We start from the raw sequence: 25,909 nt of genomic DNA, 5'->3' as shown, positions 1-25,909 counted from the left end.
ATCCCTCCCTATGTATTATGGAGAGGCAGTTGCAACTAGCTTTCATTATAAAGCCCTATTTTAGCCACTCCCTGCAACTTTGGCTTAGAAAATGGGTTTATTTGGTACATTGACAGACTTACTCCAAAGACAGACAATAATTCCTGCAAAGTTTGAAAACATTCATCAGACTGTTTTGGAGTTATAGGTAACTATACAGTTACCCTGATTTGAAATGTTGACTCATCTACCATTTGTCTCCTCTAGCTCAAAAATGGCTTTTTGGCATCCCTTCAAACATTCCAAGCATAGCCTATATTTGAAGATAATAGGTTATTGTTAAACAAAGCCATAAATGACTTCTGCTGGGGATAAATAGGGGCCCAATCCTGCTTTCATTAGATTTCAAAGGGGTTTTTTTGCCATTGATTTTGCCAAGATCTTAATTTACACATGCACATCCTGAATAAACCAATGGAATGGAGATCTTAATTTCAGTCATTTCACACTATCATTTCTCAGTTAACTTTTAAAAGTATCACATCTGTGGCAAAAAAATGCACTAAGTTGACCAATTTAACCAATATTTTTGTTTTCTCCTCTGTGTTATGGGAAGGAGGCTGTATTTTGAGGTTAAATTGCTACATTACCCCTCTGTGTATATCTGATGCACAAATAGGTAACTGCAGAACAAGCAACAGCAGGCTGGCTCTGCCATATTAATGGAAACATTTCTCACACAGCTAGTAAAAAACACCCTTTTTTTAGAAAAATCAAACTGCAATGTCAGTTCCGTAGTAAGGAGCAGTAAAAACAAGAGTGATCCTGCCTCTGAGGAACACAAGTTTCAGAGTAGCAGCCGTGTTAGTCTGTATCCGCAAAAAGAACAGGAGTACTTGTGGCACCTTAGAGACTAACAAATTTATTAGAGCATAAGCTTTCGTGGACTACAGCCCACTTCTTCGGATGCATATACATCCACGAAAGCTTATGCTCTAATAAATTTGTTAGTCTCTAAGGTGCCACAAGTACTCCTGTTCTTTTTAGGAACACAAGCAACTCTGGAACAAAATGACAAGGAAAGGATAATTACAGAGCATATTCAAAATAAGAATGTTATCTGAGTGGCACTTAATACAAAGATAATAATATCAAGAACATTATTATACAATGCTGATGAACGTATGCCTATTAATCATCCCCAGAACATGACAGTCTGATCTTTCTATAGTGTAAAATTATATTTTTAAGGCTCATATACTTTGAAATATTAATGACAAATTATTTGTGGGAAAGGATGCTGATTTAAAACAGGTATTAGTACACAGTATAGCTTAATCAGAGATCTAAATGGTTGTCTTGTTTTGCAGTTTAGTGCATTTGTTTAATTACAAGTTATTTTTCAGTTTTCTGCTATTTAATTATGAGCTAACAACTTACTATGGGGGGTTGTATTATATACATGACATATGTTCTCTTAACTATTAGCATTTGTATTAATGAGCAATAAAACACAATTGCATACTTCCAAAATTCAAAGATATTTTGCTTTGTTTGGGATGATCCAATCCATTTTTATTGCCACTGAAAAACAAAAGTCTAAATGCAAATACCCAAAGAACAATGCAACTGTATTCTATATAGCATCTTTTACATAAACCATAGTAGAGGGCTCTTTACCAGACAAAAGGTATAAGATCCAGTTGCTGGAAGCTGAAGTTAGATAATTTCAAACTACAAGTAATGCACTTAAGAAAAACAACAGCGAGTAATTAATCATTGGAAGAACTTATATATGTATGTGGTGAAATCACCACACTTGAACTCTTTAAACCAGTGCTGGATGTCTTTCTAAGAGATCTGCCCTAGTTCACAGAGTTCTGTGATCTCTATTACGGAGGAGGTCAAAGTAGATGATTGTAATGGTCCCTTCTGGCCTTAACCTACGAAGAAACTCCAGTTCTAAAGTAGCTTTAAAAAGTTACACATTGCCACATTAAATAAGAGAAAAACAGAAATGGGAGGGAGAAATGAAGTGATTTATGGAATGAAGAAAAAGACATTTTCAGCTGGGATTTGAAAGTGGAGAATCAATGTAAGAGATGGAAAGATCTTGAGAGAAGGTGGTACTCCCATCAGCAGGGGCAGCTCCAGGCACCAGCGCAGCAAGTGCGTGCCTGGGGCGGCAAGTCGTGGGGGGCATTACTCTCTTACTGATTAAGAGATGCACTCAGGTTCACACCTAAGCAAGTTTTAGCCAGAAGTCCCCCTACTTGCTCCAAGCAAACCAGTTTTCTCCTCTCCCAAGCCTCCATGCTTACACTCCTGCCTTTCAGAAGATGCCAGAAAGGAACCATCAAATTGACAGAGAGACTGGGATGTACAATTTTATGTTCCAAGCGCTGGGTCTTATTGTGCCTTTCAGCATGTGAAATCTGAATTGGCAGGAATTGTCCTTTTAGGTCCCTGGATGCCACCTGAAAGGGAGCAAGAGAGTTAGAACTTTAAGATCGCATATGTCAGCCTTTTTGCTGAGCCTTCCTATGTAGGTTTTGTTGAGTTAATGTTGCTGTTGAATTTTTATTCCCTGGAGCATTTTTGCAGCTGTTGGACATGTGGAAGTTACAAAACTTACAAATTCTGTGTGATGAGCCAAGCTTTACCCCCACTCCGTTTTAGGTCTTAGGTCACCCTTCCACGAATCCCTGACTTAAACACCTTCTCTAGCTGCATTTACTACCTGCTAATTAAGTGTTTCCATTCCTTTGTAGCCTAACTGTGAGTTAGTCAGGTTTAATTAAACTGTTTTTGTATAAGCTTGTTTTCAAGTACTTGAACTGATAGCCAAATTGTTGAGCAAAGCAATTAACTTTTTCTTCACCACCTGCCTTTGATTATTCTTTTTTTTTTAAGCAGTCATTTGCAGAAATGCTTTCTATATTGTTTCTGAAAATCCTGGGCTCTCTATTGCTGCTTTCCTATAAAAACAACAAGGAGTCTGGTGGCACCTCAAAGACTAACAGATTTATTTGGGCATAAACTTTCGTGGGTAAAAACCTCACTTCTTCAGATGCAACCGAAGTGAGGTTTTTACCCACGAAAGCTTATGCTCAAATAAATCTGTTAGTCTTTAAGGTGCCACCAGACTCCTTGTTGTTTTTGTAGATATAGACTAATACGGCTACCCCCTGATGCTTTCTTATAGGTTTCCCCAAGCTGCAGATGAACCATCCAAAAGTAATGGTCTCAAGTTGCAGTTGGGGAGGTTTAGGTTGGATATTAGGAAACACTTTTTCACTAGGAGGGTGGTGAAGCACTGGAATGGGTTACCTAGGGAGGTGGTGGAATATCCTTCCTTGGAGGTTTTTAAGGTCAGGCTTGACAAAGCCCTGGCTGGGATGATTTAGTTGGGAATTGGTCCTGCTTTGAGCAGGGGGTTGGACTAGATGACCTCCTGAGGTCCCTTCCAACCCTGAAATTCTATGATTCTCTTTTTTAAAGAAGGGCACTATATTTGCCTTTTTCCAATTGTCTGGGACCTCCCCCGATTGCCACGAGTTTTCAAAGATAACGGCCAATGGCTCTGCAATCACATCAGCCAATTCCCTCCGCACCCTTGGATACTTTAGATCAGGACCCATGGACTTGTGCATGTCCAGATTTTCTAAATAGGCCTTAACCTGTTCTTTCACCACTGAGGGTTGCTCACCTCCTCCCCATACTGTGTTGCCCAGGACAGCAGTGTGGGAGCTGACCTTGTCTGTGAAGACTGAGTCAAAAAAAGCATTGAGTACTTCAGCTTTTCCCACATCATGTCACTATGTTGCCTCCCCCATTCAGTAAGGATCCCACACTTTCCCTGACCTTCTTCTTGTTGCTAACATACCTGTAGAAATCCTTTTTGTTACCCTTCACATCCCTTGCTATCTGCAACTCCAATTCTGCCTTGGCCTTCCTGATTACACCCCGGCATACTCGAGCAATATTTTTATACTCCTCCATAGTCATCTGTCCAAGTTTCCACTTCTTGTAAGCTTCCTTTTTGTGTTTAAGCTCACTGAAGATTTCACTGTTAAGCCAAACTGGTCGTGTGCCATATTTGCTGTTCTTTCTAAACATCGGGATGGTTTGTTCCTGCGCCCTCAATAAGGCTTCTTTAAAATACAGCCAGCTCTCCAGGACTCCTTAGCTTCCCAGGAGATCCTGCCCATCAGTTCCCTAAGGGAGTCAAAGTCTGCTTTTCTTAAGTCCAGGTTCCATATTTTGCTAGTCTCCTTTCTTCCTTTTGTGAGGATCCTAAACTCAACCATCTCATGGTCACTGCTGCCCAGGTTGCCACCCATTTCTACTTCCCCTACCAATTCTTCCCCATTTGTAAGCAGCAGGCCAAGAGGAGAACCGCCCGTGATTGGTTCCTCCAGTAGCTGCACCAGGAAGTTGTCCCCAACAGTCTCCAAAAACTTCCTGGATTGTCTGTGCACTGCCGTATTGCTCTCCCAGCAGATGCTAATATCTACAGTATCACTTGTTTCATATACTGCCATTCATACAGACACATATGCATTGCAATTGATGGAATGTGGCCATTCAGCTAGGACTACAGTGTTAAATCACATGATGTGATAAGTGGTCAGACTAGGGCTAGACAATGGCAGTGGGAAATGGGAAGACTTGGGGAATTGGAGCTTACTCCCCCAGGGAAAAGAAATGATACAAGATTGGATTTGAAGACAGTAAAGGGATTAACCTCCAAACAAGACAAAGGGTGACAGTCATAGGTATGAACAGATTAGCAATGAGCCCCATTGGAAATACTTTGGGCAATGAGGAGAAACTGGCTGTTACTACTACCTATATCATGACATTGTATAAAACTGCAAAAGCATGGGAAAATGTACAGTAAATATTGCCTATTTCCTGAAGAGTATTTTACTTCTTCACACAAATAAACTATGTCAGTGTATTCTTTTCTCTTGTGCAGTTTTATCTGTCACATGCAGTAGATATTAGAAAAAAAGATTCCCATTCTACATGAAAGGACTTTAGAAGTTTCACATTGTCCCAATTCTGAATGTCTGATATATAGACTGAGAATTAATTAAAAAAAAAAAAATAGGGGACCTGTGGCTAGGTACAATGGAATAAAATGGACTATTCCTTCCATTGTCCTTGCTCCGGAAACTGCAGGCTATTCCTTGAATACTCATTTCAATAACATTTTAAAGACAGAGAGACTGGGTGAATATCATTTACAAAATATTCTGCAAAACAATCCTCCATTTCTGTGTCTGCTTTAAAAACCACACAGCAGAAGAAACAACCTAAAATTATTTCTGTGAATTGAAGAGGAATGCTCACATAATCACTGGAAATGCCTTTAATTGGTGTGGCTCAGTGAATCATTTGCTGCTCTGGAACTCCTTTCATATCCTGGCACTCGTGGTCCAGTCAGCCCTTTGTTTATCATATTCAGTATGAGTTTCCGGATCTCCAACAAAGTGGTATTTACTCCAAGGAGGGGAAAACTACAGCAATCCGATAAATTCCATTAGCCTAACATGCAGAAACATCTGCTGGGCATTGAGCAGCTCACTGACTGTTGATGAGTGAGGATCAGCTCCATTTGCATCCGGCATGTACAAAGACTGTGGTGGGGGGAAGAAAGAGAGACAGGCAGGCCACAATTCTCTCTGTGGCTGCAGTCCTTTACATTCCCCCAGAGATTCCCTTTATGTCATTCCCACCCCATCACAGAGAGCCCGAGGAGGCAGAGGTGAAGTGTGCTGCACTCCAGCTATACCCAAAAGCCTCCCGGCACCTTTTGACTGTGCCTCATAAGAGAAAGCGAGCTCAGAATCAGGGGCAGAAAGTTGCTATCCACAAGGAAGCAGACAGACATACAAAGGAGGAGACCCTGGTGCAAATGGCTGTTGGAACTGGTTAGCATATGTTTTCCAAAAACAGAACGAAAAGCAACTGTAAGAGGTCTAAAGATAGTTCATCTGGTTAGCGGACTGCTCAAAAACCTATCATGATTGTACCTCTGGCCTGGTAGATGAACACCTAGACATTAGCAATTTAAGATAAACATGAAAAAGAGGACTGTAATAGTTCAGATGGGACAAGCCTAAAGTATTGTGTGAATAAAGATTTAAGAGGAACATTCAAGGAAAGATGAATTGCATCAATTTTCCAATTCCCTAAATAATAAACTAGAAAAAAACTTTAATGCTACAGCTCTTAAGAATCTGTTCATAATACTAGCCAAGCTCAGAGCATTTGACCTGAGCAGATATTCTTGACAGTTCAAGAAAAGATAAGAGTCATGAATTATGTCTATTGTTCTCTTTCCTAGTGGAGCTCATCTGCATTATTCATCTAATGGTTGGCAGAAGCCTATTTAGTCACCAGCACCACACTCAGTATTGTCTGAGTGCCTTACGTAAGGCTGAGAATGACTAGTAGGCAGTGACTTAATTTGGACATACTGAGCAGACACTCCCACATGTGCTATGTTTTGTACACACCCTTTTGATCATTCTGCTCCAGTAAGCCTCCCACTGTACTCATAGTATAAATGACTGCTGCCTACAGCGCCAGCAAGGAAGTGCTGCCCCAAAAGATTTACAAATCCCTCAGATTTAGAGATACTGTACACATTCAGTTCATTTGGATTAGAGAAACAAAGCATTAAGTCCCTATGTATTAATAATCTGATTGCTTCACTGGAGAATTTATCCACAAAAGTTACACCTGCAACCCTATTTATTTTTAAAATATTGCTTCTGGCATCTTGGAACAGACTTATTTGGTTCATCTAACATTTACTCACATAACAAGATAGAGTATAAAGCTTAAGTGTGGTTCTTTTCCTCCTTTATTAAGATTACATAGTCTGTTGTGTGTAAAATAAATTACACAGGAAATATTGTTCCAAGGAAGCAAATACCTTATCTGGGGTATTAAGAGATTACTGGGTAATGAATTATGTGGCTAAACACTTTTTGTGGAGGAAAAAGGATTTACCACTATGAGAACACAGTTCTACTAGGAAGTAGAGCTATTATTTGGTTTCCCCTTTTTGATGATCTCCTAGTTCTAAGATCATTGAAACATCTCCTTCCTAGCCCATCGGTAATTTATTCTCCCTGCTTATAACACTATGCTTCCTATAATCTCAAGTTTCAGACTCTGTTCTAGCTTCATTTTGTGCAACTATTACATACTGTGAATCTCATCTTCAAACTGATACAAGCTCTGCTCAGAATCCTCTCCATTATTTCCATGTTAAGATTGCTCTATTCTTGATAAACTATTGTTTCATGGGTCCAAAGTGGCATCAGGATATTAATATGATTTAGGAAGCAAAACAGAACACCACCACTGCTATCAAACTTAATTATGGAACGAATATGAGCAAGTTCACTGAGGCGATGGCATGAAGTGAAGCAAGATCATTTGTTTCCTGGATACTAGACTGGTTCTGCTAGGATGTCAAACAAAATCTGTCCCCAAATTCATGCATTAATTTTTTTAAAGTTATTTTGTGCTCCCCCCTCCACCTTTTTAAACTTGTAGTATGTTTTAGCCTTTCAAAGAAAACAACACCTAAAAGATAAAAGACATTAAAATCTACTGGAACATCCCAATGCCAGGCCCCAACTCACTTCTTCCACAAGACCCACAATCATCAATATATCTATCTTTTCTGCACTTAACAATACTAAGGGACAAAAGTAGAATTCCCATCATGGGATTCAAACTATAGTATGGATTTTGAGCAGGTGTGCTTATGAAATTCTACTCCTCTATATTTGTTCTGTATAGTTGTATTTTAGCTTTCCTCCCAGTTCTGTTTGACTCTGTGCTTGACTTGGAAGGGTTAATGGCACAAGATTCCCAGGACAAACTGTTTCCTTTCTCTCACATGCCAGTTACAAAACTCCTTTTGAAGTACCCCGCTACTTTTAATCTCTCTCACTACTTCTGAGTATCAGGTTTGGACTCAATGTTTTCATGCTGGGAATCAAATCACAGCAAATTAACTGACCTAGTTTAAATGTAATAGTCTAACTAGATGTATTTATGTGAGAAAGTAATCACATTCTATTCTGTGATGCAATATGGCATATCACATTTATTGGCGTAGACCTAAATAGCTATGCAGAATTAGCTTCCTCAGTCTGTGATTCCGGACAAACAGGTCCTTATCCTCCCTAGACTGATTTCCCCCCCCCCAACATGGCTACCCCTCATTCTTTCTATGAATGCCTGTTGCATTTCCAGTTGATGAAACAAAGTAAAGAGATTTAATTTAGTCTAAACGTGTCTACTGATGGAATTGCGTGTTCTCTTCTCTTGTCGACTGAGCAGAATTTGGATGCTTCAGAAATTAAAAGATTTCTGTGAAGCTTAATTCAATGTCTTAAGATAGGACTCCATTACCTCTTAGCACAGAGATATGCTGGCCATGTCTGGACCATTTCACAGAAAAACAAGAATCAGTTATAGAATGTCAACCTGTGATATCCCATAAGCAACTTTTCATATAAATGATAAGCTTGGGGCTGCAGATGAGTATCACAAAGAAATGGTGCGTTTCTGAGAGGACTAGGCCAAGCACCATCTTACAAATCCATCAGTGGAAAGAAAGAAGAGCCATATAGGTTTCCTTATTATTTCCACTCTACATTGCCATTTGGCAAAACTATTTTGGGGGGGGGATGGGGGGGAAAGTGGTAGGGCAACAGCTTACTAACATGTTCTTCTAGTGAACTTTGTTTTACACATACTACAAAAAAATTAGGGTGTGGCTAAAACTGACTGGAGCCAGCTGAAACTCTACCCTTAACTACCTCTCCTAACCCTCAAAAATTGCAAAGAGCAGGAGGCTTTACATAACATGTACTGAAACCACTACATAACATTGGGATGGCTAAGAAGAGTTTCCATCTAACTGGTAAATAGTTTTAGTCATTGAAATCCATTGTGCATGTCTACATTTGTTTAGTTTAAGAAGGGAGTATACAGGAGTTGACTATGCACTGAGATGGACTAGCATGTTAATACATATCTTTCAAAATCCTTTTTCATTTAAAAATACCTTTGTATCAAGGTTTATTGGATAAATAGTGTTTTGGCACATACACTACATTGATAAAGATGCAAGATTGTTTTAAACTTGAATACAGCCTATTTCAAACAAAATAGAAAAGACTTTTGACTGGCCAAGTATAAAACTAATACCTTAAACACCTTAAGAGACTCACCGAATAAAGGAATTATGAAGTCTTCATTTCTCCAGGGGTTTCTTACCAAAGCTATTAGATTATAGATGTGTCTTGTATAGGATCACTGCACAAAAGAATTATAAAAGCACCATAAATTGGATTTTTGGTCTTTTTCACAAGAGTTAAAAGAAATACCATTAACTCTCTGAAGAAAAGTTAGTGCTTTAGAGACTCACTTAGGATGAGCAGGAGTTAAAGGCACAGGGACTGATGAATGGTGATTACCCTAACCTTGAAAAGCATATTAAACCAACACATTTATTATGTAGGAACTCATCTATTCAGATTTCCACCCATTAAAAAACATAAGCAAGTAGCTGATGATCTGACAACTTGTGGCCACACACTAGACCTCAGTAGTTAGTAAAGTCCTCCATCCAGTGGTCGGTCTCTGTAAGTGCATCCTTCACATTTCTACAGCAGAGACTCAAATAGAGACCCCTCTTTGAGTTGTAGGTATCTGTAGTAAATGATCCAGATTGCTGTCACCCAAGAACAGTGCCAGCTAGAGCAGTGAAAAGCATTGCTCAGGTGAGAACTGCTCAGCGTACATCCTACAGTTTTAGTGGAATAACCGGTACCAAATGAATAGTTTGAAAGAATAACTTACTGGCCCCTCCTAAGTTTTAGTGCAGTGGAAGCCCTTCATAGGATACCAAAATGATGCATAAGAAGAGTCTCAGTGGCTTTTATGCTCTAATAAATTTGTTAGTCTCTAAGGTGCCACAAGTACTCCTGTTCTTTTTTCAGTGGCTTTTATACATTGACTTCCCATCCAAGGCATTGTTCGAGTTACAATAGATTTATGAAAAGTCATGCCAAAATAAAAAAAATGCATTAAGTCTCCTTCCCAACAACTTGTTTTAAAAAAAAAAAAAAGAAAGAGGCATCTTGTTGGCTATTTAGTCATGACCTACACATTCAGTTTTCCTCACATCCACCCTCTTTACATGTTACTACTCATATGCAGCAATAACCACCACTCTGGACACATCTTGCCAAATCTCAGACAGCAGCTGATAAAGACTTCCTGATTTTTTTTTCCTGAGTGATCAACACATTTCAACCCTAATCTAGAACACTTCAATCCAGTTTTGCATCTAGGGTGACCAGACAGCAAATGTGAAAAATCGGGATGGGGGTGGGGGGTAATAGGAGTCTGTATAAGAAAAAGACCCAAAAATCAGGACTGTCCCTATAAAATCAGGACATCTGGTCACCCTATTTGCATCCCTATGCAGGTATGCCAACATACGGCAACTGCTGACCTAATGCCACATCCCCCGCCCCACCATCACTTCCAGACCTGTCAAGAATGACTTCTGTCCATGGCTGTAATTGCTGTGATATAAGCCCACAGAGTTAAAATTTGAATTTGGTTCTCAAGAGATGAAATGCTCGAGACCTAAAACCCACTGTACTATGAAACTAGTTTAACTATTAGGGGTTAGGATGAGTCCTTAATGAGGGGCAGATTACCCCACTTCTGCCAACTTTGGCATTTCTTGCACCTTCCTTTAATGCATTTGGTGTTGTCCACTGTTGGAGACAGGATATTTGACTGAACAGACCGTGGCATGATCCACAATGGCAATTCCTGTACATTTAATTTTTGCATCTATTTAATTAAAAACAGAGGAAGACGACAATTGATAATTTAGAAATCCAGATTCAGAAATAGGCTATTCTCTCTCCTGCCTTGCTTAACTATCCTTCTTTATGCAGATTAATAGATAAAAATCTTTAGAGCTAACACTAAAGAGCAGGACAGGGTAAAGGTAGGGCACAAGACTACAAATAAAACAAATTTAACATGCCATGGATTATTTTGATCCCTACATGCAACAAATCAATAAGAAATTAAAATGCTCAAGTCTGTTTACAGTATTGAAGACACGATAGCATTCTTGAATTCTAAGAATTCTTTAGAGTTTTGGTGGACCAGAAGAAGCAACAAATTAATGTTAAACAAGTAAATTTGTTTTCTTTCAATAAACTAATTTAAAGGCCCATACTAACAGGAAGGAACTAACTACAAGAATCAGAACGATGTGTGTGTCTGTTCTTTGCAAAACAGAAGAGAATTCAGGATGAAGTTTTATTACCACGAAGGACAAACTTAAAGGGCCTAAGAACAACAACTGTGAGGAAGTGCAGAAACATACCAAGAACGGGGCCGGGGGGGGGGGAAAGAGGAGAGGAGAGGAGGATGCTCTTCACCTAGAGAACTCTACTTGTTTTACAGCAGGAAAACAACAAATTGGACACAGCTTAACTACCCAGATGAACAAACCTGCAACAATACAAAGCAAAGCGTGGGACCAATGTTGCAGTGTAACCTCCAGACAGAATTCCAAAGGTGGTGGACAAAGGTCATGAAATAAAGTTGACTACAGATTTCTATTCACAGAAATAGACAAGACTCTAGTATACTGAAAAATTAAAAGTTCTGAAGGTATATGTGCTAATTTGTGCTCATACCTGCTTTTACAAAGTAAAATTTTTTGTCTAACCCATTTCACCTATAGCAGGGGTTCTCAAACTGGGGGTCAGGACCCCCAGGGGGTCCCAAGCTGTCAGCCTGCACCCCAAACCCTGCTTTGCATCCAGCATTTATAATGGTGTTAAATATATTAAAAAGTGTTTTTAATTTATAAGGGGGGTTGGACTCGGGGGTTTGCTATGTGAAAGGGGTCACCAGTACAAAAGTTTGAGAACCACTGACCTATAGCATTCTTCTACATGTAACATTTTCATCAACAAGATTTAAGTTGTCACCTTAAAACTACTAGAAAGTCCAGAGTACTAAAATTACTACTGTTTTGCAGTGTTTATATATAAATTAATGTGTCAAAAGCCAATAGATGGACTTAGCTTTAGAGTTTAGAACAGACAGTATTGCACTAATTGGTTATCTGGGATAATGTTGGACAAGAAGCACATACTAAACTCCTCTCTGATTAGTAAATCCTAATCGAGTAGTGTGCTTCCTAGTGACCTGATAACAGATTGGCCCATTGTAGCTGCTGTATGGCGGAGACAGCTGAAGGGCTTGTGTTGACAGCCCTAGATTTAAACCTGAGAACAGGAGAGGAGGGATTTTCAGGAAAGGGGCCCTGCTTGTGGAGCTTGCTCCTTGTCAAGGTACAGTGAACTGCTCATTCAGGGATTTGCAGGCCTTTGTCTTTAGGCTGTACAGGTCCTTGTACCTGCCCCCACTGGAAGGGTTTGGGGTGTTAGTGATGGGGGAATCAAACTGTTACTGGCCTAGGATGATTGGGTGCAAAGTACTTGGAAACAGCCAGTGCTATCTTCTGTCCCTGACATGAGCCACCCAGCACCACAGCTCACTCCCCTTAACTGTTTCTGTTTAAGCACGTGAACACATGGAGACCTCAGTCCCTCTGGCAGGAACAAAGCTACTGCCAGTCAGCGGGCACCCCCTACATGACAGACTCTGTTGTAGGGATTTGGGGAGCGCAAGATCGGATACTGACACCAGCTGGTGCCTATACTTCCCTGTTGTATATACACCTCTACCCTGATATAACGCTGTCCTCGGGAGCCAAAAAAATCTTACCAAGTTATATCAAACTAGCTTTGATCCGCCGGAGTGCACAGCCCTGCCCCCCCGAAGCACTGCTTTACCACGTTATATCCGAATTCGCGTTATATCAGGGTAGAGGTGTATTGCCTGAGACAGTAATTAGAAGGTGGACTGCACCCAACCCATGCCAACCTGGGGAAGCTGGTTAGACTGGCCTCGGAATTAGATGCAGTCACAGGCATCAGAGTTTACTTTAGGGGAAATCTAATGGCTTAGTGGCTAGAGCCTTCCTTCCCCTCCTCCCCCGCCATGGATCATTCAGACCCTCCTGGCACTAGGCCCGGACAGAAGGCACCCCCATGAAGAGATGGGATCCCAGCCAGGCTGCTCCTGGATGAGTTTCAATACCCAGACTGTGCAGTGGAGACACATTTGAGAGATCTAGGGGGAGCACGAGAGACAGTGACACGGAGCAGCTCTGAACGGTGCTATAAAGGAGGACAGACCTTTCTGCAGCAGCTTTTATACATGATTTCCATACAGGACATGATGCTGTAGCTTGCTCCGTTACAAAAAACTTGTAGAAAGTAATAATATGGGGAAACAGAACAGACAGTTCAGGAAATAAGTTTATTTTACATTTGTGTGTATTTAAAGGGCTCTGGGAAATTGTACACAACCTTCTCCAAGACCTGGCAAGAGTGAACTGTACAATAAGGCCATTAGTGACAAGAGTAAGTTTTAGAAAAATATATTAGATCTCCTTCCAAACAAAACCTAACCTAATACAAAAGAAGTACTAAGATACAGAACAAGAATTTAAGCATGAGGTTTTCAAGCTTTGCCAAACACAATATTACGGAGAAGTCAGTGATCAGTTCACCCCCTAGAACATCATTTGATTTAACTACCACAGAGTGATAGCCATCTCTCTGGACTTTTCCTCTTGCTAAATCACATAGGAAAGGGGTGATCAGACTTCCTGCTACACTTCCTCACTGAATGACCAGTGCACACTGCATTAGCTCAGGCATCCCTCTTGCAGGCTACTGTCAATAATGCACAGTCGCATACACATTTGGTCCTGCATCTACATATTGACACAATGACCTCTGAGCCACATTTCCCTTGGGAAGAGATCTCTTGCCCTGCTGCAGCTGAGATGAGGTACAAGAAAAACAAACAAATTGGATGCGTGCACTGAATGTGTTAACAGTAACATATAGCTCTTACTCCACATTTGAGCATTTAAGTGACCAATCGACAATGAGCTTCCACAAAGGATGTAGGCCTGAAGGTTTGAGTCTAAAATGAGGGACTCATGCCATGTTGGTTCAGTTATAAGAATGCTCCACATTCATGAGACATGATGTATTATAATTATCATAAGTTTAAGTGAGGAAATGTACCAGCCAGATGTCCTTAACTTTATTCTGTTTTTTTGTGCAGCTCCCTGGCCTTGGTTTAGCATCCACAGGTGTTCAAGTCACTAGCTGAGGAACATTTCAAAGCTAATCGAAGTACCAATGTTTCAGGGTCTCTATTCCATGGGTCTCTTCACAGACTTTTTGGTTATGCAAAGAAACTTCCTTACTGACTTCAAAGGACAGGTCCTGTACTTGCTTGAAGCTTCTGCAAACAAGTCAGACAGACTACAATTAGCCACAGTAATTGCTTTAACTTAATTAAATGAGCAGTAAAGTGGTAGAAGATGGGGATTTGCTTACCAATATAGCAAGAACTTGGGGGTGTTGTAGAGGGAGAGGTCCCTGGGTTCAGTCATGAGCAGGCCTGTGAGTTTTTCCATTTCATGTTATTTCTAGGGCTTTCAAGTGATTAAAAAAACTAATCATGCTGCTAATCAATAGAATACCATTTATTTTAAATATTTTTGGATGTTTATTACATTTTCAAATATATTGATTTCAATGACAACACAGAATACAAAATGTACAGTGCTCACTTTATTTTTGATTACAAATATTTGCACTGTAAAAAACAAAATAGTATTTTTCAATTCACCCCATATAAGTACTGTAGTGCAATCTCTTTATCATTAAAGTTGAACTTACAAAGGTAGAATTATGTAAAAAGCAACAACAACAAAAACTCCCGTATTCAACAATAAAACAATGCAAGACTTCAGAACCTACAAGTCCACTCAATCCTACTTCTTGGTCAGCCAATCACTCAGACAAACAAGGCTGGTTACAATTTGCAGGAGATAATGCTGCCTGCTTCTTGTTTACAATGTCACCTGAAAGTGAGAACAGGTGTTTGCATGGCACTGTTATAGGTGGCATTGCAAGATATTTATGTGCCAGATGCGCTAAAGATTCATATGTCCCTTCATGCTTCAACCACCATTCCAGAGAACATGCTTCGATGCTGATGATCGGTTCTGCTTGATGATACAAAGCAGTGCGGACTGATGCATGTTCATTTTCATCATCTGAGTCAGATGCCACCAGCAGAAGGTTGATTTTCTTTTTTGGTGGTTTGGGTTCTGTAGTTTCTGCATCAGAGTGTTGCTCTTTTAAGACTTCTAAAAGCATGCTCCACACCTCGTCCCCTCTCAGATTTGGACAGCACTTCAGATTCTTAAACCTTGGGTTGAGTGCTTTCGCTATTTTTAGAAATCTCACATTGGTACCTTCTTTGCATTTTGTCAAATCTGCTGTGAAAGTGTTCTTAAAATGAACATGTGCTGGGTCATCATCCGAGACTGCTATAACATGAAATATATGCAGAATGTGGGTAAAACAGAGCAGGAGACATACAATTCTACCCCCAAGGAGTACAGTCACAAATTTAATTGACACATTTTTTTTTAACGAGCAACATCAGCATGTCCTCTGGAATGGTGGCAAAGCATGAAGGGGCATACGAATGTTTAGCAAATCTGGCACGTAAATACCTTGCAACACCAGCTACAAAAAAGTGCCATGCGAACGCCTGTTCTCACTTTCCGGTGACATGGTAAAATAAGAAGCAGGTAGCAGTATCTCCCATCAATGTAGAAAAACTTGTTTGTCATATCCATTGTCTGAACAAGAAGTAGGACTGAGTGGACTTGTAGGCTCTAAAGTTTTATACTGTTTTGTTTTTGAATGCAGTTCTGTAACAAAAAAAAAATCTGTATTTGTAAGTTACACTTTCACGATAAAGAGATTGCACTTCAGTACTTGTATGAGGTGAATTGAAAAATACCCTTTTGTTCATCATTTTTACAGTGCATATATTTGTGAACAAAAATAATATAAAGTCCGCACTGTACACTTTGTATTTTGTGTTGTAATTGAAATCAATATTGAAAATGTAGAACATCCAAAAATATTTAATAATTTTAAACTGGTATTCTATTGTTATCAGTGTGGTTAATTGCCATTAATTCTTTTAATCGCAATTAATATTTTAGTTAATCGCGTGAGTAAACTACGATTAATTGACAGCCCTAGTTATTTCAACTCTAGTCTGCTTCTTGGGGGAATATTTACCCTACTGCATTACGTCCCTCTCCCACCTCTAGTGGAGGTTCCAGCAGCAAGCCTTTACTGAAGTGGTGACTCATGTGGTATAGCAGGGGAAAGAAATTGGGTCCAGGATCCTCCCAGGGACATACATTGATGCAGAAGGGAGGTATAATCCATTACTTGAGCCTCTTTGCAAAGCCATATGGAAGAACGGGAGAGCAGAGACTTGGCCTTCTTTGTATTCTTGTTCTTGAAGACAGAGTGCTGCAGCCCACACTGCCGATCCCTGCAAGCCACACCCCTGATACCTGCTGTTGTCTTGCCTTTCAGGACTTTAGGACTGCTAGCCTTGGTTGAAATTTGTTTGGAAGAGTCATTATGTGTCACACTAACCACCCCCTTCTGTGATTCTTTCTCAAAGGAAAGATGTTTTCTTCATTGCCTTCTGTGCAGGTAGATCTTTGGGGGTGGGAACGAGGGAGTAAATGGGTGTGTATTTCTTGTTCTGTAGGGGAAGGGGTAAAATCTGGCCATTTGTGGCCAGCTCTAAACAAGGGTACAGGAGCTAGGCTTAGTGGCACTAGCCATTTCATATATAGATTGTCTGAAGAGGTTATAGGACCCACAGATTTTTAAACAGATTTTAAGATCCGTTATAGAACTCTGGAGTCTTCAGCATGATTTTGTAAATACCTTTCAAGTTCTGCATCCATTTTGAGAGCAACTTCCTTAAGTTCTTTCAGTACTGGGAATGCCTTTGAATTTTCTTCCAAGTAGCCAGGCGCAGCTTCCACCAAAAGACTTTGTGTTACAGCTAAATGCTTTTGTAAATCCTCTACGAAAGAGCAAATGTTACAGCTATTATCACTGAATGTACAGTGGCATCTGTTAACAATATACATTTTAAAGATGTCAGCAGCTTGAGTGGTCACCCAAGAGCTTGAAGAACATCCGAGCGTACTGGTGAACACACAGCTTTCAGGAAAAGACAACAGGAGCATATTTCTATGAGAGCAAAATTGTCTTGAATTACATTAGGACTAATCACAGCAGGAGACTAGGTAACTCGCTCAATTCCATTTGGGAGATTAGTAGATTCTACAGAAAGTTGACAAGCCAAGACCATGTATTGCTACAATAGAAGCGCAAGCTCCATTTATTCAGAATTCCTTGGCTAGTTATATGTTGCTATTGATACATTATCCAAATGTCAAACCTTGCAGATACTTTCAGTAATAATGAACCCTCTTATAAATGCTACACAAATGCTCTTAGTTTAGTGTGCTCTGCTCTTCTTACAGAAAAATAAATTGGATGGATGCAGCTTATTAACTAGAGATGAACAAATATGCAGACAAAGCAAAGCTTGGGACTAACGTTTCAGTGTCCCCTCCATAGAAAATCCAAGGGCAGCGAACAAGAGTCATGCCATGGAATTAACAAGATTATAATTACATTTCAAGTCACGGAATTACAAAAGAGTCCAGTATACTGGAAAAAAAAAAAGCAAAATCCTGCTAATTCGGAGTTTTCATACCCAAATATGTGTGTCTATTTCCTTCTATGTGAATGTTCTTCATAGGAAGCTCATGTCTAGTAGTATCCAGGGCAGTCGCAAAGGTTTTATACTCCTCCTTAAACTGTTCACAGACAGTAAGAAGAGGAGCAAGAACTTCAATCTGGAAACAAAAAGGGACACATGATAACCCAGCACCTTAATGCAGAGGAGCCACTCTGAAAGAGCTGTCAGAATGTGTTATCTGGTTTATCTTAAAGAATAAAGTGAGATTTGAGTCTAGTTCAGTATTAAAAAGATCAATATGGTTTAAAGAAATCAACAAATTCTGTGGCTGTATCATCACATACGCCTATTTTTAAAAGTGCTACCCCTCCATGTTTGAGAAGGCCTGCTCCAATATCTGTTTCTTCACTTCCTCTGTTTGGAAGCGCTGCCAAATCAGAAAATAAACTGAAAAAATGAAGATGTTTTGTTCTAACCTGTTGGGGTAGTACTAAAGGGATGCTTAAATCACTATTAGAAAGGCTCTTGGTGTTTGGTTATTATAGTTTTACATGTGTTCCCATGTTTTAAAAAAGTTCCCTCAGCTACCACTGCCAAGGTGGAGCTGCTGCCACCTATCCCAATGCATCAAAGTCCATTGCAGTTTTCCTTATGCTGATCCCATGCCCCAAAACAGAAAACACACTGCAAGGAGATGCCATTGTGTCACATTCCACAACCCAGGAGGTGATTAGTGCCTCTGCTCTGGCCCCGATAACTGTAGTAGCCCAGGATGTTTGGGGCTAGATGCTGTGCTTCGCAAGAGATGTATCACAGAAGACTAAAGGATGTTAGTGTGGCTTTAAGCCTTACATGCCTCAGATTATGAGCTGCTCTGGTGACTGGGGCACTATCACCTCCCCACAGCTCAGAATATGCTCTTGCTCTGCCTTCAGACCTCCATGTGTTTTCTCCAGTCCATACAGGAGAGGTCACCAAAGCAGGTGCTATAGGTATTCTACCCCCTTTACATTGCCTGAGAAGCATAAAGTGTCACAGCAGGGTTCAAATTTGATGCTTTTTTGTTTGAGGCACAAAATGTACCAAAAGGCCAAAGGTTGCTTCTTCAGAGCACTTGCAAACTGCAGGAGAAACATGAAGTGTGATAAACTAACCTGTTTATCCAGCACTTCTTCAAGCTTCTGCTCTCTCTTCTTGAGCAATAGTTGGCGTTTCAGCTCGTACAGCTTTTTTTGCTGTTTTTCCTTTTCTTCACACAATATTGATAAGTTTTTTTCACCTTTCTCCTCCAGCTGGGCAATATTTTTTTCTATCTATGAAATCCAAGAATGTATTTGGAGCCAATATTAAACCACAGCTAAGTACTTGAAGGGTTAAATTATTTCCAAAATATTTTTAGAGAGAAGAGAAATTCAAACAAGCTTGAATTCAGAAGTTAACTCACTGAATGCGGTGATTTTTCTGTACCTTATATAGTTACTAAAATGCTATTATATTCTGTAAAGGAAGATTCTCCCCTCCATGATCATTTACTACAGCTCCCTGAAGTCAAGATGGCATCTAGTCTATTAAGGGCAAACTTAGGAAGTGTGCAAAGGTAGAGGGGAAAAAAAAATTTATCTGAGTTTTCAGAGGGAGATGTGTCATATGCCCTACTCATCCCCTCTGACATGACCATCCTTTCTTCAAATGTTTTCACTGACTTCTCCTCATCTTCTGTATCATATTCACCCAGGTCTTCAGAATCCTGTACCAGTCTCAACTCCCCACCTTGTCCACTTCACTCCAGCCAAGTCAAACATTTAACCACTCCCCTATGTCATCAGGTCCCTTATTTCTTCACCTTCCATGCAGCCTCTAAAACCAAATCCCCCACCACACCGCATTTGACTCTACTCTCTCCTCCAAATTCTCCCCCAAACATTCTTCTGCCATTAGGTTTATAAGCTATCATATCATAAGAAACAGCTATGTAAATCTGTATCATTAACCTCAGTGACTACCTAAGCCTATGGCTGAATCACTTGTCCTCCCATCCCTGTATTCCCCTCCCACTATGGTGCTCTCCCTCCTTAAATCATCCTAATTTAGATTGTAATCTCTTGGGAGCAAGGGCTCAATACTTTTATCTATAGTGTATAATGCACACTTATACCACTGAAAAAATAAAAATAGTCATTCAAAGCATGCACTTCGTCTGGAAATTGGAGACTCCTCCCAACTATCTCAGCAGCTCTCTCACTCTGATCATTATTTAATGAAGTGCATGGAATGCTGTATATGAGGAAGTGTCTGAAGTGAATCACAGTTGCATAACCAAGGATATCTGAAGCACAAATTTAACTTGTGTGGGGGCAGAAAGGTTGTTTCAGTTATATTTAGAAAGTTTTCCAATAGTTATGTTTTTTGTAGCTCTACAATACGAAACATTTGACTATTTGTATCTTACCTTCATTGATGCATAGGTTAATAGCAGTGCCTGAGATTCCAACATCCCAATCACATCATCAGGATCAGAAGATTTCTTAAGGAAATCAATTTTTTTTTAAATCAATGGTAGCACACATTTAGAAATTAAATACAAACAAGTATTTCTAAACTAAAGTTTGAGTCTGTGTTCGAAGTGGCATCTCTGATCATTACAGGTATATTTGCAAATAAAGTCTGTCCTGTTATCACCAAGTGTCAACTACATACAGACTATTGTTTTTCTAAAATGGGTGTATTTCTTAATAATGGAACATTTCTCACTTAACAGCATGGAGGCTAGTTATCTTTGTGTTATTGTTCTTTTACCCTGTCACCTTACCTAGTGTATTCTCTGAAGGATTCACAATACCGCTAAAGGATATGAAGTTTCTATGCTGTGTTGGATGAATCGTTGTCAACATAAAAGGGACCTCATTTTAATTTTCAAGTACTCTACTATACAAGTCATGGAATGCAAGTAGCCTACATGCATATTTGTGACCATTGGGACATCATTAGAAAGCATGGGTAAGAGTACAGCAAGGTGAAGAACTAACTTGAAGACTAGCCAAAGTAAGAGTAGAGTCTAAGAAGAAATGGAAGCTGGACTCATACAATGGAGTGCTGGTGATATACCAATCAAATCCCCACCAGCAGAGACCATGTGAGCCTTTACTAATTGTACTTGGCCACACTTTAGAGGACAAATATGCTTGGTGACACACTAAGCGAGGCCTCCATCCCTGTAGTGACATGAAGAAAGCACCATAGTGGATTATACATTCTCTATTCCTCCATTCAAAATGATATTGGATACTCAAGGTGATACTTCACTATACAACATGGCAGCTGTCAGAACAACAGATATTTTGATGCTTTGATAGAAATGTTAGAATGCTTAGGATAGGGTGCATTTCACCGGCAAAATGCAGATCTTTTTCCTTAAAAAGGAATGTAAAATTTTACATATAGAGCTGAGTTTAGCCCAGTAGGTCCAGATCTAATGAGCTTGACAGCCATGGCTGAATTTGATCGATTACATTTCCTTCTGTGAGCATTTATCAGGCAATTTTTGGCAAAGCTGTTTGTACCCAATGCTTTTAGTTTTATTGGCAGCTTCCTTATTCTAGTCCTTTGGGAACTACTGCATGCTACATTAGCCCACAAGCCCTAAAACAGCTCTTCAGCCCATAGTAGTCCTTTGTGCTTTCAAGATGATGACACTCTCACCACCACAACACACTACAGAAACACTTGTTACCACACGGTTTCTGGGGACAAGTCTTCATTCCTCCCTGGAAGTCTTAACTCTTGCTGCCAAAGTTAATGATGAACAAAAATCCTTATTCAGTACATTCCCAGTCAATACAGCGGGGTCAATTTCCAGCTAATTTAAAGTGTCACTTACTGAATTCTGTTCTTTTTTTCGTGTTCTTGATTCTGCTCTGAAGAGAGACTTTGACCCAGGAATCTTTTTTAAGAGACTTTTGTCTAAATCACAAAAGAAAAAAAAAATATATAAAAAATAAAAATCCGTACACACACAGCACTTCTCTGCCAAAATGCTTTGAGTGAGACAATCAGCTTCTTAAAAAAAGACAGTTTTAATCAGATTTTATGCAGGGTGGATAAAAACTGATTTAAAACTTTTTAATCAGATTTTATTTTATTTTATTTAAAGTAAGTTTTTTTTAAATGACATCTGAATTTAATACAAAATATGTGAAGATCTAAAATTATAATCTCTTAAAACATTTAAATAAAAAAATAATGCTGACTCTGTGAGCCTCTAGCACAAACTGAGTTAAAGGCTATTTTTCCATGTAAAGAAAGAAGCTTCTCTGATTCCAAGGTCAAGCTTTATAAATATGGCACAATGGATCATGTACAATATTAAGGGTTTGTTTTGTTTAACAGAAATAAATTTTACATACGGTCTTGTGTGTTTAAATTCCAGTTACCATCCTAATGCAGCTTGACACAAATCATGAGCAAAAAGTTAGTCACCATTTTTTAACATACTAAAAATGTACAATTAATAAGAATCTGAAAATACTCAGCTACGCATTTACTTAAATGAACATATATATAGTTATAGTGTACCTTCCTAGGTAGCAAAAATACGTATCAAATCTAGCGTAAAGGCCCTATTTAGTTGTAAATCAACATCTTTTAATGGTTATATCATTGAGAACGTACCTTTCTTTAGAAAATAAAGGAAGTACAAAATGGAAGAGGATTCAAATCCATTATTTAAATCAAGTCTTTTCACTTGGCGATTTAAATTGCCTTGATTTAAATCAATCCACACTGATTTTATCAAGGGAAGAAAGAACACAAGCAGAAACATTCTATTCCTGGCTCTGATACTGACTCGATAAACATGACCACACCAACTTTTCAAAACTGGCCTCTAATTTTAGGTGCCTACCTTCGAATACCTGGGGCATAATTTCCAGAAGCGGTGAGCGCTTACAAAAAATTAAATATGTTACTACTAATCAGAGCGGTGGATGCTCTGAAAATCAAGTCCTAGGAATTTAGAAGTAGGGCACCCCAAAAATTGAGGATTTGAAAATTAGAGGCCACACTTAAAAATTTAGGCCTCACCTCACTATTTCAGTTTCTCCAATTGCAGAATGAGGGTAATAGTTTACCCTCTTTTGTAGTATGCTTGAGAACTTCAGAAAAATGTTAAATACCATTAACATTCCTTTTGACATCATTGTTAAATTTAGAATGTGAGTTAAAGGAGAAAACTTACCATTAATAGCTGAGAGATCCAGGTCAGGTCGAGCAATTTTATGGCCCTCTAATAAAGTGGACTGCAAGTCATCTTTTCCCAAGATAGTACGATTTAGTGTGCTAGGGGCAGTGCCTGTAGAAATATACGTTATTTTAGTGTGGTAGAACATAAGTGAGCAGCCCAGAACACCTAGTTCTGCAAGTTCACAAGCGCTTGCACAATAGCTCTTTTTATTTAAAAAAAAACAAAACAAAAAACACACACACACCACAGAAAAGTGTCATCTAGATATCGCCACCTTTTTTGTCTTCCAAAAGTCAACTAACATAGCAGGTGTAACTTGCAGCAGAATTCCTTTTAGTTGGGGTTCAACTTGTTCAGAATGCTGCTATCTTAGCCATTTCATAGCTTGCCAACATGAGCAGAACCCAAATGAAGTAAAAGGTAATGTATATGTGATTAAAGCTCTACAGAAGTAACGCTGAATTAAAATAATTTTAAAATATTCCTTTCCCACATTACCAGACTAAACTGGATGACAACCTTGACAAGTGCTCAGACACTGAGAGTCACATACAAGATCATTGTACAAACATGTAGATTTGCAACATTGCTAGTGATTTATATGTTGTGGGGTTTTATTGTTCATTCGTCTAGATCCATACAAAAAATTGGAGAAGTATTTTTGGGTATTAAAGTAGCAGCCCCAATCCATCTACAGAATGACAGGTATCTGCTTATTCTAGAGAATTAATATGGTGTTTCATTTCTAGATAGATTAGTTCTACATTCTCTACACATATTACATTAAAATACATTAGTATTAAGTATCAATGACAGGAGTCACAATGCTGCTATATTGTCAGATAAGGGGGAAAAAAGCTTTTGTAGGCCTCTAGACTATCTAGTCTATGATCTTTAGACCAGAGGTCTCCAACCTTTTTATGCCCAAGATCACTTTTTGAATTTAAGGGCAACCCCAGATCTACCCCACCCCTTCCCTGAGGCTCAGCCCCTTCCCCAAAGCTCCACCCATTCCACCCCCCCCCCTGCTCGCTCTCCCCCACCCTCACTCATTTTCAGTGGGCAGGGTAGGGGGGGTTGGTTTGGTTGGGGGGGGGGTGATGCAAGCTCTGGGCTGGGCTCAACGGGTTCGCAGTGTGGGAGGGGGGGGTCAGGGCTGGGCCTGGGGCAGGTTGTGGCTCCGGGAGAGGGGTCAGGGCTGGGGCAGGGACTCAGGGTGCAGGAGGCGGCTCCTGCCAGGCAGCACTTTTCTGCAGTGGTTCCTGCTGTGGCTGCCGCTAAAGCAGGGTCTCTGCCTATCCCGGCCTTATGCCACTCCTGGAATGGGCCAATGTGCCCCCCCGGGAGGGCACACAACTCCGCGCTGCCCCTCTCCGCAAGCACCGCCCCATTGGCCGGAAACGGGGAGCAGCGGCCAATGGAAGCTGCGGGGGCGGGATTTGCAGGCAGGAGCAGCCACAGAGGGAGACCCTTCCCCCCCACCTGGGCCATGCTGGCCACTTCCGGGAGCAGTGTGCTGCCGGGGCAGTCAGGGAGCCTGCCTTAGCAGCAGCCCCGCTGCACTGCTGGAGATCGCGATCAACTAGGAGATCCTCTAGGATCGACCAGTTGATCATGATCGACCAGTTGGTGGTCACTACTCCCGCAGTGATACTACGGCAGCACAGGTTGAGATAAGTCCATAAAGAACAGTATTGCTAAACACACACACACACACAAAAAACCCCACTTACTTGTGGTGGCTTTGCATTTCTGAAAAAGACTTTTTCTTCCAGTTGGGGTTTCCCCTTTTTCAGATCTTTTTACACCAGACACTACAGAGGAATTTGCTGAGGTACTCTGCCAACCACAAAATAGAAAATATTCCAATTTAATAATGAGTAAGACGTGTAATGTCCTGTCTTGACTCCTACTTCATTACAGAATTTCACTAATAGACAGATAATTTAAACAAACAAACCCAAACCCAAAACACTGCCTTGGGGCATCACAATGCTTTGCAAAGTCACATAAGAGGCCTGGGCTTGGCTTTAATTCCTTATCCTGATTTTTCTCTTTGGGACTTGGTGAGAGCTCTTAAGAATGCAGCAGGGAACTCTCAGTGACTGGGGTTAAAGAAACCCATATTGTTTAACCAATAGTACTAGGCAGAGTGGATGAGCTCTCACAGCATCAGAGGCTGCCAAACATATTTCTAAACCATAGTCTAGTCTCTTGAAAAATATTTGTTTTTCAGTTGACGCCTGATATATTTCACTTTTTAAAATTGCCTTCTTCAATCAGCTTTCATTTTACTATGTTAGAGGCCAGCATTTTCTTTTTAAAGCAGGTAATTTGAAACCAGACTTAACCTTCTCCACGGGTTTTCTATCATATTGAAGGTAGCGAGCCTTCACAACTCTTCCACCTGAAAAGAAGGGGGAAAAATGAAATCTGACCAGCAATAAGACTATTTATCACCAGTCTCAGCACCGTGGCGACTAAGCAGTTAGGCAAATGCAAGACATAACGATATAAATGATAACCGATGAATATTTTACTAGTGGGTGATTATTAACCCCTTATTTAGCAGGAGAAGGGGTCAGGGAGGAGCTATACACGCGGGGGGGGGGTGAACTCGGGGGGGGCCCAAGGTCCCTGCTCACAACCCGCAGGACGCGCTGGAGGGGGAGGAGAACACAGGGGTCTCCGGGGAAGCAGAAATCGGCGGATTTTTACCCACCACCCTGTCGCCCCCGCGACGCCCCGCCCGCCCGCCGCGCTGCCCCTACCTTTAGGCCTCGCCCCCGCGCTCCCGTCCGGTTCAGCAGCTCCCTCCGCTCCCGGGGACACCCTACACAGACACGGGCACGCGGTCAG

At 40.3% G+C, this 25,909-nt stretch overlaps 1 protein-coding gene across 1 annotated transcript in view; it reads right to left on the bottom strand.

Moving 5' to 3' along the window:
* CPAMD8 (C3 and PZP like alpha-2-macroglobulin domain containing 8) overlaps nucleotides 1-25,909 on the bottom strand; it is a 132,289-nt gene that overhangs the window by 106,252 nt on the left and 128 nt on the right. Inside the window, exons 2-11 of the mRNA XM_054013324.1 lie at nucleotides 25,822-25,883; nucleotides 25,402-25,457; nucleotides 24,784-24,889; nucleotides 23,045-23,158; nucleotides 21,689-21,771; nucleotides 20,261-20,335; nucleotides 18,966-19,124; nucleotides 17,827-17,968; nucleotides 16,983-17,124; nucleotides 14,341-14,448 (exon numbers count right to left, since the gene is read on the bottom strand). Coding sequence (XP_053869299.1) covers nucleotides 14,341-14,448; nucleotides 16,983-17,124; nucleotides 17,827-17,968; nucleotides 18,966-19,124; nucleotides 20,261-20,335; nucleotides 21,689-21,771; nucleotides 23,045-23,158; nucleotides 24,784-24,889; nucleotides 25,402-25,457; nucleotides 25,822-25,883 — 1,047 coding nt within the window. The remainder of the gene's footprint in view (nucleotides 1-14,340; nucleotides 14,449-16,982; nucleotides 17,125-17,826; nucleotides 17,969-18,965; nucleotides 19,125-20,260; nucleotides 20,336-21,688; nucleotides 21,772-23,044; nucleotides 23,159-24,783; nucleotides 24,890-25,401; nucleotides 25,458-25,821; nucleotides 25,884-25,909) is intronic.

This window comes from Malaclemys terrapin, chromosome 24 (assembly GCF_027887155.1).
Source record: "Malaclemys terrapin pileata isolate rMalTer1 chromosome 24, rMalTer1.hap1, whole genome shotgun sequence".
NCBI classification, from domain to species: Eukaryota; Metazoa; Chordata; order Testudines; family Emydidae; genus Malaclemys; species Malaclemys terrapin.
Note: the sequence above shows the minus strand (reverse complement) of the source record. Positions and strands in the feature narration are given on the sequence as shown.